At 37.4% G+C, this 13,525-nt stretch overlaps 1 protein-coding gene across 1 annotated transcript in view; it reads right to left on the reverse strand.

The window, feature by feature from the left end:
• MCCC1 (methylcrotonyl-CoA carboxylase subunit 1) overlaps nucleotides 1-10,115 on the reverse strand; it is a 69,623-nt gene extending 59,508 nt beyond the window's left edge. Inside the window, 2 exon segments of the mRNA XM_081300612.1 lie at nucleotides 6,510-6,556; nucleotides 9,937-10,115. Coding sequence (XP_081156738.1) covers nucleotides 6,510-6,556; nucleotides 9,937-10,025 — 136 coding nt within the window. The 5' untranslated portion in view covers nucleotides 10,026-10,115.
• Nucleotides 10,116-13,525: the final 3,410 nt, after the last annotated feature.

Raw genomic sequence — 13,525 nt, forward strand, 5'->3', positions numbered from 1 at the left:
TGAGCGGCACCCGTGAGAGGGGCCTGGCTAGAGGAAAAGTGGGGAAGTGACTAGACACAAGAGGAGGCCCTAGGCACTCAGGATTGGAGACTCCTCCAGTCTGGGAGGAGGAGCTGCTGCACAGTGATTGGTTCCCGGGTATTGACAGGAGAAACTTGGCCTGGTGGGCACAGCGCCACCTACTGGAAGAGAAGTTAATCAAACTCTAAGACTGCATTTATTAGTTTTTTTTTTCCTCTTTCTTTTTTTGATTTGGGTTTTTTCTTTCATTTTCATTTTTCTTTCTTATTGTTTTTAAAATTTTTTTTTAAAATTTTTTTCTTTTTCTTTTTCTTTTAATTTTAATTTTATTATTATTATTATTTAAAAATTTTTTTCTTTTGTTATTTTCTATTTTTTTCTTCTTTTTTCTTTTCATTTCTTTTCAATTTTCTTATTCCCCCTTCCTTGAATTCTACCTGCTTACTCTCATTCTCTTTAGTGACTTCTTCCCTTCCCTTCTAATACCTTTCCTCCCAAGCATCAAATAAATCTATAGGAGTAAACAGTAACTCAGCAGTCAAACAGAACAAGAAGTAACATGAGCAGCTTGAAAAAGCAAGGAAGAAAAGGAGTACAAACAATGCAGGACAGCCTAAATATTCAGGAGGACCTAGAGTCATCAGAAAAATGGTCATATAAAGAACTCAAGGGGGGCTGGGGGATGTGGCTCAAGCAGTAGCACGCTCGCCTGGCATGCGTGTGGCCCGGATTCGATCCTCAGCACCACATACAAACAAAGATGTTGTGTCCGCCGAAAAGTAAAAAATAAAATATTAAAAGAATTCTCTCTCTCTCTCTCTCTCTTAAAAAAAAAAAAAGAACTCAAGGAACACCTTAGACAGATGGAATGGAACCTTAAAGAGGATACGAGACAGCAAATTCAAGCAGCGAAAGAACACATTGAGAATGAATTACATAAACAGATAAAAGAAGAAGTTAAGCATCTTTATCAGGAGATAAAGATTATAAAAAATAATCAAACAATAATTCTAGAAATGAAGGAAACGATAAACCAAATTAAAAACTCAATTGAAAGTATCACTAACAGAGTGGAGCAAGTAGAAGCCAGAACGTCAGATAATGAAGACAAAATATATCATCTTGAAAAGAGTCTAGACAACTCAGAAAGGCTGGTAAAAAAATCACGAGAAAAACATCCAAGAGTTATGGGATAACATAAAAAAACCAAACTTACGAGTCATTGGGATAGAAGAAGTTACAGAGATTCAAACCAAGGGAATGAGTAACCGGCTGAATGAAATAATTACAGAAAACATTCCAGAAATAAAAAAGGAAACAGATATACAAATTGAAGATGCATACAGGACACCGAGCACACAAAATCACAGTAGACCAACGCCAAGACACATTGTTATGAAGATATCCAATATACAGAACAAAGAGAAAATATTAAAAGCTACAAGAGAAAGGAGGCAGATTACATTCAGGGGTAAACCAATAAGGTTAACAACGGATTTTTCATCACAGACACTGAAAGCAAGAAGGTCCTGGAACAATGTATTTCAAACACTGAAAGACAATGGATGCCAACCAAGAATTCTGTATCCAGCAAAATTAAGCTTCAGGTATGACAATGAAATAAAAATCTTTCATGATAAACAAAAGTGAAAAGAATTTGCAGCCAGAAAACCAGCATTGCAAAGCATTTTGAGCAAAACACTACACGAGGAAGAAATGAAAAACAGTAACCAAAACCATCAGTGGGAAGTGCCTCGGTAAAGACAGAGGGCGAGGGGAAAGATAATCATGGAGAAACAAACTAAATTGTTTTAAAAAAAGGATAAATAATCAAACATGGATGGAAGTACAAACCATATATCAATAGTAACTCTGAATGTTAATGGCTTAAACTCTCCAATAAAGCGACATAGGCTGGTATCATGGATTAATAAAACAAATCCAACAATATGCTGCCTCCAGGAGACACATCTGATTGGAAAAGACATACACAGGCTGAAGGTGAAAGGATGGGAAAAACTATACCACGCACACGGTCCTCGTAAGCAAGCAGGGTTGGCCATCCTCATGTCGAATAAAATCGACTTCAAGACTAAGTTAATCAAAAGGGATAAGGAAGGACATTATATACTGTTAAAAGGAACCATTCACCAACAAGACATAACAATTATCAATATTTATGCACCAAATAATGGTGCTGTGACATTCATAAAACAAATTCTCCTCAAGTTCAAGAATCAAATAGACCACAACACAATAATTATGGGTGACTTCAACACACCTCTCTCACCATTGGACAGATCCTCCAAACAAAAGTTGAATAAAGAAACTATAGAACTCAATATCACAATCAATAACCTAGACTTAACTGACATATATAGAATATATCAACCATCATCAAATGGATATACTTTTTTTCTCAGCAGCACATGGATCCTTCTCAAAAAATAGACCATATATTATGCCATAGGGCAACCCTCAGTAAATATAAAGGGGTGGAGATAATACCATGCGTTTTATCTGATCATAATGGAATGAAACTGGAAATCAATGATAAAAGAAGAAAGGAAAAATCCTACATCACATGGAAAATGAACAATATGTTACTGAATGATCAATGGGTTACAGAAGACATAAAGGAGGAAATAAAAAAATTCTTAGAGATAAATGAAAATACAGACACAACATATCAGAATCTATGGGACACAATGAAAGCAGTTTTAAGAGGGAAATTCATCGCCTGGAGGTCATTCCTCAAAAAAAGGAAAAACCAACAAATAAATGAGCTCACACTTCATCTCAAAGCCCTAGAAAAGGAAGAGCAAAACAACAGCAAATGTAGCAGAAGGCAAGAAATAATTAAAATCAGAGCGGAAATCAATGAAATTGAAACAAAAGAAACTATTGAAAAAATTAACAAAACTAAAAGTTGGTTCTTCGAAAAAATAAATAAGATCGACAGACCTTTAGCCATGCTAACGAAGAGAAGAAGAGAGAGAACTCAAATTACTAACATACGGCATGAAAAAGGCAATATCACAACAGATGCTACAGAAATACAGAAGACAATTAGAAATTATTTTGAAAACCTATATTCCAATAAAATAGAATATAGTGAAGACATCGATAAATTTCTTAAGTCATATGATTTGCCCAGACTGAGTCAGGAGGATACACACAATTTGAACAGACCAGTATCAATTGATGAAATTGAAGAAGCAATCAAAAGACTATCAACCAAGAAAAGCCCAGGACCGGATGGGTATACAGCGGAGTTTTACAAAATCTTTAAAGAAGAATTAATACCAATACTTTTCAAGTTATTTCAGGAAATAGAAAAAGAGGGAGCTCTTCCAAATTCATTCTAAGAGGCCAACATCACCCTGATTCCGAAACCAGACAAAGACACCTCAAAGAAAGAAAACTACAGACCAATATCTCTAATGAACCTAGATGCAAAAATCCTCAATAAAATTCTGGCGAATCGAATACAAAAACACATCAAAAAAATTGTGCACCATGATCAAGTAGGATTCATCCCTGGGATGCAAGGATGGTTCAATATACGGAAATCAATAAATGTTATTCACCACATCAATAGACTTAAAGATAAGAACCATATGATCATCTCGATAGATGCAGAGAAAGCATTCGACAAAGTACAGCATCCCTTTATGTTCAAAACATTAGAAAAACTAGGGATAACAGGAACTTACCTTGACGTTGTAAAAGCTATCTATGCTAAGCCTCAGGCTAGCATCATTCTGAATGGAGAAAAGTTGAAGGCATTCCCTCTAAAATCTGGAACAAGACAGGGATGCCCTCTATCACCACTTCTATTCAATATAGTTCTGGAAACACTGGCCAGAGCAATTAGACAGATGAAAGAAATTAAAGGCATAAAAATTGGAAAAGAAGAACTTAAATTATCACTATTTGCAGATGACATGATTCTATACCTAGAAGACCCAAAAGGGTCTACAAAGAAACTACTAGAACTAATAAATGAATTCAGCAAAGTGGCAGGATATAAAATCAACACGCATAAATCAAAGGCATTTCTGTATATCAGCGACAAAACTTCTGAAACGGAGATGAGGAAAAACACTCCATTCACAATATCCTCAAAAAAAAAAATACTTGGGAATCAACCTAACAAAAGAGGTGAAAGATTTATACAATGAAAACTACAGAACCCTAAAGAGAGAAGTAGAAGAAGATCTTAGAAGATGGAAAAATATGCCCTGTTCATGGATAGGCAGAACTAACATCAAAATGGCGATATTACCAAAAGTTCTCTATAGGTTTAATGCAATGCCAATCAAAATCCCAACGGCATTTCTTGTAGAAATAGATAAAGCAATCATGAAATTCATATGGAAAAATAAAAGACCCAGAATAGCAAAAGCAATTCTAAGCAGGAAGTGTGAATCAGGCGGTATAGCGATACCAGATTTCAAACTATATTACAGAGCAATAGTGACAAAAACAGCATGGTACTGGTACCAAAACAGGCGGGTGGACCAATGGTATAGAATAGAGGACACAGAGACTAATCCACAAAGTTACAACTATCTTATATTTGATAAAGGGGCTAAAAGCATGCAATGGAGGAAGGATAGCATCTTCAACAAATGGTGTTGGGAAAACTGGAAATCCATATGCAACAAAATGAAACTGAATCCCTTTCTCTCGCCATGCACAAAAGTTAACTCAAAATGGATCAAGGAGCTTGATATCAAATCAGAGACTCTGCGTCTGATAGAAGAAAACGTTGGCTCCGATCTACATATTGTGGGGTTGGGCTCTAAATTCCTTAATAGGACACCCATAGCACAAGAGTTAATAACAAGAATCAACAAATGGGACTTTCTTAAACTAAAAAGTTTTTTTCTCAGCAAGAGAAACAATAAGAGAGGTAAATAGGGAGCCTACATCCTGGGAACAAATTTTTACTCCTCACACTTCAGATAGAGCCCTAATATCCCGAGTATACAAAGAACTCAAAAAATTAGACAATAAGATAACAAATAACCCAATCAACAAATGGGCCAAGGACCTGAACAGACACTTCTCAGAGGAGGACATACAATCAATCAACAAGTACATGAAAAAATGCTCTCCATCTCTAGCAGTCAGAGAAATGCAAATCAAAACCACCCTAGGATACCATCTCAGTCCAGTAAGATTGACAGCCACTATGAAGTCAAACAACAACAAGTGCTGGCGAGGATTTGGAGAAAAGGGTACACTTGTACATTGCTGGTGGGACTGCAAATTGGTGCGGCCAATTTGGAAAGCAGTATGGAGATTCCTGGGAAAGCTTGGAATGGAACCACTAGTTGACCCTGCTATTGCCCTTCTTGGACTATTCCCTGAAGACCTTAAAAGAGCATGCTACAGGGATACTGCCACATCGATGTTCATAGCAGCACAATTCACAATAGCTAGACTGTGGAACCAACCCAGATGCCCTTTAATAGATGAATGGTAAAAAAAAATGTGGCATTTATACATCATGGAATATTATGCAGCACTAAAAAATGACAAAATCATGGAATTTGCAGGGAAATGGATGGCACTAGAGCAGATTATGCTTAGTGAAGCTAGCCAATCCCTAAAAAACAAATACCAAATGTCTTCTTTGATATAATGAGAGCAACTATGAACAGAGCAGGGAGGAAGAGCAGGAAGAAAAGATTAACATTAAACAGAGACATGAGATGGGAGGGAAAGGGAGAGAAAAGGGAAATTGCATGGAATTGAAGGGAGACCCTCATTGCTATACAAAATTACATATAAGAGGTTGTGAGGGGAATGGGAAAATAAACAAGGAGAGAAATGAATTACAGTAGATGGGGTAGAGAGAGAAGATGGGAGGGGAGGGGAGGGGGGATAGTAGGGGATAGGAAAGGTAGCAGAATACAACAATTACTAATAGGGCATTATGTAAAATTGTGGATGTGTAACCGACGTGATTCTGCAATCTGCATTTGGGGTAAAATTGGGAGTTCATAACCCACTTCAATCTAATGTATGAAATATGATATGTCAAGAGCTTTGTAATGTTGTGAACAACCAATAAAAAAAGAAGTGAAAACCTGACTTAAAAATTGCTAAGAAAATTATCATAAAAATACCAAACTTCAAAGGTTTATGAGAACTAATTCTATTACACATAAACTAAAGGTTAAACATGTCATCGTCGTCTTCTTCTTTTTCTTCTTCTTCTTCTTCTTTTTTTTTTTTTGGTATTGAACCTAGGGATGCTTACCACTGAGCTATATTCTTAGCCCTTTTTATTTTGGGACAGGTTATCATGAAGTTGTTTAGATACTCTCTAAGTTGCTGAGGCTGGCTTTGAACTCTTAGTCCTCTTACTTCAGCCTCCCAAGTTGCTGGGATTACAGATGTGCACCATACACCCAGCCTAAATATGTCTCTTTCTTAGTTCAGTTTGAAGCAAAGCCAACAAAGTCTGTCAGTACCTGTGGTTGTTCCATACTTCATGGTTCTTTGCTTCCAAGTCCATTTCCTATAAAACAAACCCAAATGAAATAAAATTTAATGAGAAAACACAATATCAGTTATTGTTCTTTCAAAATCTAATTTTTTAAAAAACTTGAAACCAAACCCAGATACAATCTAAGTTAAACCTTACTAAACCTAACACTAACAGAGTGATTTAGTAAGACTTTGTTTGGGAAAGAAAACTAATCTAGAAATAAGGAGCCAAGAGTTCTGGCTGTTTTCCTCTTGAACTACAAGTCCTTGAATGAGTCACCTAACCGGTTTACAATAGAGGCTGACATCTGACCACAGAATTACAGAAGATTAAAAAACCAAGATGCTTCAAGATCATCTACTTCAGCTTTTTTTCCAACTTTTTTTTAACATAATAACTCTCAGTAAATACTACCTGACACACACACATAATTAGAAGTTTCATCAAAGATAAATAACCCTACATTTTGATACTTTCCTTTTTTGTCTTTTAAAAATATGCTGGTTAAACTATAGTTTAAAAAATACCAATAGAATTCAATCCTAATAGGACAGGTTTGACATTAAGAACAGACAAGTAAAGGGAAGGAAGCTGAGCAAGGGCAGCAAAGGGAAAGAATGCTGGCTATGGAGTCAGGAGAGCTGAGTGTTCATCTGTGACCCAATGATCAGCTTGCCCAGGCTCAAGTCACCAGTGCTTTTCAACTGTTTTTTTTTTTTTTTTTTCCATTACTACTCTCCTCATGAGAAAACTTAGGAACCATGAAATAAGATTTTATATGTAAGACTGAGCTTTAAAGGGCCACAAACCATGATGCTATGTAAGATTTTCTTTGCTCTCCCAGGAACTGATATTTGCCCCTTGAATTGGGGATGCAAGCCTTAAATATTATATTCAGTGTTCTTGTACAAGAGAGGACTATAGGAGGTGATTCTGAAGACATATCACAGTTTTAAAAATATGTAATTCAATTCCAAGTTTCTGTATTAAAGGAAAGGAGGAATAACTTGTTTGATCTGTTTTACCTAGGTAGAAGTTCATGAATGTTTATGACAGTTTAGTTCCCCAATACCTGTTTAGACAGTAATTTAACACTGAAACATTAGTCAAGAGCTGATGGAAAGCAGGCAAGATTCACTTTGAGAACAAAAAAGTACAATATTCACTAGATTTCAGTTAAAAAAAGAAAATGCTGGGAAATCAAATTGTAGAAGCAATTCCACCTTAATCTTTTCCATCTACATCTGGAAGATGTAGCAAAACCATTGTTACAAAGGTTTCATAAATGAAAACTTTCCACACAGTGTATATAAGATACTGTATAATTATGTAGATATATATAGTATATATATCTTTTTTATATACTATGTAACTGAGTAGGTCTAATATTGCACTGGGGCATAGATTCAGAAGGCTGCATCACTATAGTGACTCTATATACTCATTGCCACTTAATACACATTCAATTGGATGCTGCCATCCATTAAAGGCTGGTGGGAAGACCCACAGCTTTGGCACATGAGTTGTGTAAGAGAGTTTCCCTAGAAGGATGCCATTCTTCCACATCTTCCCAATTCAGTTGACTTCACTTTCTTGATCTTCAAGGAAGAGCATCTTTTCTGATTTTTTATAAGGTATTTTCTAATTTAGCATCTTCTTTCCTTTGTATTCTTCAGGTAGGTTTGTGGTAAGATTTAAGGCCTGTCCTAATCAGATATTTCTATAAAGTGGTGAATTCTCATTAAATTTAGCTTAAGACCTAATAATGTTCCAAGGCCACTGTTGACCTAAAGTTTTCTTCTGCCATCTTCTAGTAAGAGATGGAGATAGATATATCATTATAATCCTCTATCTCAACAATGTTTTGATTGGTATATTCCATTTTCCACAATTACATAAGCTACAACTTAAAACAGTGACTTAAACAAAATTAAGAGGTTGCTTCCATGAAATAAATACACTCTGATTCAAGAAAGCTTCTATTCTCATGCCTGGAATTCCACGACTAAAAATTCTTTTCTCTAAGCTATCAGAGAATCATGGCATGAAGAGAAATGTAAAATCATTATACCGACTCATTTTTTTTAGTTCTATAATCCATCAACAACTCTAAGGCTTTCTAGAGTGACAGCAATATTAAGAATCATTCTATAGATATTACATAAGCTTTGAGAGGGAAGAGAAAGAAAGGGGTCTGTAGTAGTGTTTTGAAGATCCCTGGGAACTGAAGAAAGGTCAGGAGAAAAAGAGTGGCACTACTATTACTTTCACCAACTTTCTTATTTTGCTTCGGTGAGTCCTATAATTTAGTAATTGAAAGTCCAAGGTGGCTACAATCATTTGTGGAAAATAAAAGCAAACAAGTTTATCTAAAGAGCTGAGTTTGCAAAGTTTGTTTATGAAATGATTGAAACAGGTCAGATTCTGTTTAAACTTCTTTCCATGTGTTAATTTTCACAACTGAGGATACTGGCATCACCTCCTCCTAGGTAAGAAAATTGAAGCAGAGATATTAAGTAACTCAGCCAAGGTCACACACCTAGTGAGTAACTAAGCTGAGAACCAACCTTCTAACTGCAGTCTGTGCCTCTGAACACTAAGCTACATTGTCTTTCCAGAATGGTGGAAAATGATAACACTGAAGCAAAGAAAGATAAAGAAGCTAGCTACCTGCAAATCTGAGGGTGTTTTCACTGCCAGAATAATCATTACTCATGCCTGGAACTATAATTTGAAATGGATCTGGAGCCAGGTTTCTAGAGTGGGTCACTTGGTAGATAGTTCTGTTCCAACTTGGGTATAAGAGCTTTTGACAAATGTCCCAGCCCTATGGAAAGTAAATTTACTCTTATTAACTGAATGCATGCTAACAATGGGAAAGAGCCCCAGAAGTCTTTCTTTGATTTGGACCCAAGGGCTGAACTGTAATGGACTTTGAGGACGTCCAGGCCCCTCTTGCTAGTTGCGTGATCTTGGGCAGGTCTTTGGTTTCCTTGAGCTTCATCAGAACCGGGATTGTATTAATGCTGGCACACAAACGGTGCTGTGAAACCAGAAAGTAAATGCCTAGGAGGTGCATAGTGTCGACAGAAGCATGGAGGATGGCAGGCCCAGCTCCATCTCTCTCCCAGTCCTCGTAAGTGGAAAAACAAGCCAACGGCAGATTGAAGGGTGGATGGGGAAGAGGTAAGTAAAGAAAAGGATGAGTGAAGATGTCTCATTTCTGCTGCAGAGACTGACAGCAGAACCCCCCCCCCCCCCCCCCGCGAAAGCGGATGGGGTTTTCCTTCAGTCCTCTCCCAGCCCGCGACCCTGGGGGTCCCTCCGCACTTCCCGCAGCTCATGCGGGTCCATGCACCCTGTGTCCTAGCCCCCGACCACTGATCCACCGCCCCTCCAGCCGCGGTCACCTCGGCGGCAGCAGCAGGACCGGGAGACGCTGCCACCGGTTCCTCTCCGCCGCCACCAGCAGTACTGACGCTGCCGCGGCCGCCGCCATATCCAGGGAGCCTGACTGCTGACAGAAGGGAGGCTGCGACCCACACGCGCAAGCCCTTTCCGCTCCTTAACCCTAGTGTCCACCGACGGCCACCGTCCCTTCCAAGTACAGATGGGGGCGTCTCCACGAAAGCCAATCGAAGAGAAGAAAAAGGCTTCGGTGGTGACGATTGGCCGGCAGAGCTGCGGACTCTGGGCGAGCCTACCCGGGGAAAGGTCCCTTCTCCCCGCCTCCGGGTTTCTCTTACAGCCGCGGGGTTCCTCCTCCGTGGTTCAGCTTCCGAGGGAGGAATGTTCTCTGGTGATCTTTTCCATGAAAAACCCGGGAAAAAAGTCAAATGGAGAGTAATAAAAAAGCAGGGCCTATACGAAAAATCATAGTAAATTAAACAAGCAAAAGTTTAGGGGAAAAATATAAAAATAAACACGAGGAAAGTAGGAGGAAGAAATTAGTAAATATAAAGAAATAAATTAATGATTTAAGAAAACAATACCAAAGGGATAATAAATCGCTGGGAGCAGTGGCACAGGCGTGTAAATCCAGCAGTTTGGGAGAGTGAGGCAAGAAGATCGCAAGTTCCAGGCCAGCGGTATCTCAAAATAAAAAATAAAAAGGCCTGGGGATGGGACTCAGTGGTTAAGATCCTCTGGGTTTAATCCCTGGTACCAGAATAAATTGAGAAAAGGGCGCAAATGCCCCCCCCCCCCACACACACACACGCACAGGGGAAAATTACAGATACAGAACAATGAATAAAAAAGGCAAATAAATATGAAAAGCACATAACCTTTTACCAAATACCAATAAACGTACTACCTTCATTACCATATTAGCAAATATGAAGTGGGAGAATTCTAAGCTCCCACTGTTTTGGCAGTTTTTGAAATCCCAATCCCATTTGGGGTTCACATGTTTCTCTTTGGTCAGTTTAGTTGTAAATCATTTGTGGGCACTTTGCATGTCTTTCAATCTGGTGACATTTAAATTAATTGTTTTGTTCTAGTTGATCCATTAGGAGAATATGCCGAGGTTTTGTTCATCCAACTGAAGAGACAAGAATGACTGGTCACCATCGGAGTTTGGGGTCTTCATCTAGTAAGCCCACATTACTTCACTGGATCATTTTGAAAATTAAAAAAATTATGTTAAGTGACCTCTGAAACTGTAAAATACTACATACATATGTTTTTCTTTTTTAAAAATTCTAATTTTATTTTTTTACACAAATGGAGCACTTTTCATTTCTCTGGTTGTACATGATGTAGAATTATACCATTTGTACAATCATACCCACACGTGGAGGTAATAATGTACATATCTTTCTACCATCTCCCCCTCCACAACCTTCCCTACTCCCCTCCCTCACTCTCTCCCCTCTGCTCAATCCAAAGTTCCTCCCTTCTTCCCTTGCCCATTATGGATCAAAATCCACTTATCAGAGAAATCATTTGGCCTTTGGTTTTTTGGGATTGGCTTACTTCACTTAGCATGCTATTCTCCAATTCCATCTTTAAATTTTCCACTCTTTAATTTTTTTTTTTAGTTATACATGGGTACAATCTTTATTTTGTTTATTTATTTTAATTTTATGTGGTGCTGAGGATCAAACCCAGTACCTCACATGCTCAAGGCTAGTGCTATGCCACAGAACCACAACCTCAGTCCCTGTTTATTGATTCTTGATTTACTTTTTGTGCTTTAGGAGTGTTGTTAAGGAAGACAGGTCTTAAGCCAACATGATGTAGATTTGGGCCTGCTTCTTTTTCTATTAGGTACAGAGTCTCTGGCCTAATTCCTAGGTCCTTGATCCACTTTGAGTTGAGTTTTGTGCAAGGCAAGAGATAGAGATTTATTGCAAGAAAGATCAGGATGTCCTGGAGGGCTAGCAAACCAGAATTTCTACTCATAAAAAGTCTTAAATTTAAACCATCATCTATATAGTTCCCCTAGTAGAATGATTAGATGGACAGAAATTTGAACTTGTGATTCTGTGCTGAGCTATACTCCCTACAGTAGACCATAAATTAATATTTTGCTTTTTTAAAATATTTTTTTTAGTTGTAGATGGACACAATGTCTTTATTTATTTATTTTAATTTTTTTTTTATGTGATTCCGGGGATTGAACCCAGTGCCTCACACATGCTAAGCAAGCGCTGTACCGCTGAGCTACAACCCCGGCCCAATATTTTGCTTTTATCTTATAATTATCCTGTGAATAGCCACAGTTTTGCACTTTTTGTGCTAAAATATTATTTCATTACACATAAATATTCAAAATATACAATTTGGAAGCATTGTTTTAGCTTTCCTAAAATTTAAAAAATATATTCCTCAAAAAATGAAAGTGCTCTGATTGTCTCTAGAACTCTGAAAATCCATTTAGTAAAGTAGAGCAAGGCTCTGTATACCAGCTTGGCTTTCTAGTATCTGAAAGAGGCTCAGACATTTTCTTCATCACCAGTCTCACATTTTTAATTAAACTCTGTTATCTTGTCAATCTCACAAATTTCATGTCATTCTGTATCAGTTTGGATGCGTTTGCCTATAAGTCACAGAACACCCAACCAAAAATGAGAAAGACTTATCATCTCATATAACAAGAATAGAAGATAGACTGTTTCCAGGACTGATGAACTCCATAGCTCAATACTGTTACCAAGGATGCAGGCATATGCTTCTCTGTTCTGCTCTGCCATTCAATGTCAGAAGAAAGCTGCTCAAGTTCCCACCAGCACAGCAGACAACACCCAGCAAAAAAAAAAAAAAAAAAAGACATTTTCCCCCCATGCATTTCAGGTTTTCTCCTTTGGTTTTTAAGAACATTTTATTATAAAAAGGCTTTAACATTTACAAAAGTAGATCGAATTATATAAGAAATCTCTGCTCCCATTAAACACTTTCAACATTACCAATTCATTATTTTTTTTCATTTCTATCCCACCCAATTCCACCCCCCAGCAAATTATTTTGAGTCAAATCCCAACCATCATTGAATTTTACCCACAAGGATCTCAGAATGTATAAATACAAAAGCAAGAATATTTAAAAAAGTAGTAAAAATATAATAATCACACCAAAAATATTGACAATAATTTCTTAATATTATCAGATATAGTTGAATTTCAAGTTTCTTTGTTTTATAAATATTTTTCTTTCTTCATTAAAAATTTTTAAAATTTGGGCTGGGGATGTGGCTCAAGCGGTAGCGCGCTCGCCTGGCATGTGTGCGGCCCGGGTTCGATCCTCAGCACCACATACCAACAAAGATGTTGTGTCCGCCGAGAACTGAAAAATAAATATTAAAAATTCTCTCTCTCTCTCTCTCTCTCTCTCTCTCCCCCCTCTCTCACTCTCTCTTTAAAAAAAAAAAATTTTTAAATTTAATTTTTGCATTTGTTTGAACCAGATTCTTTTAAAAAGTCAAACTTTACATTTGGCTGATACATTTCTTATGATTCTACTAACCTATAGGTTCAGGTTCTTCAATTTCTCATTTAA

This window comes from Spermophilus citellus, assembly GCF_964194105.1.
Source record: "Spermophilus citellus genome assembly, chromosome: 7".
NCBI lineage: Eukaryota > Metazoa > Chordata > Mammalia > Rodentia > Sciuridae > Spermophilus > Spermophilus citellus.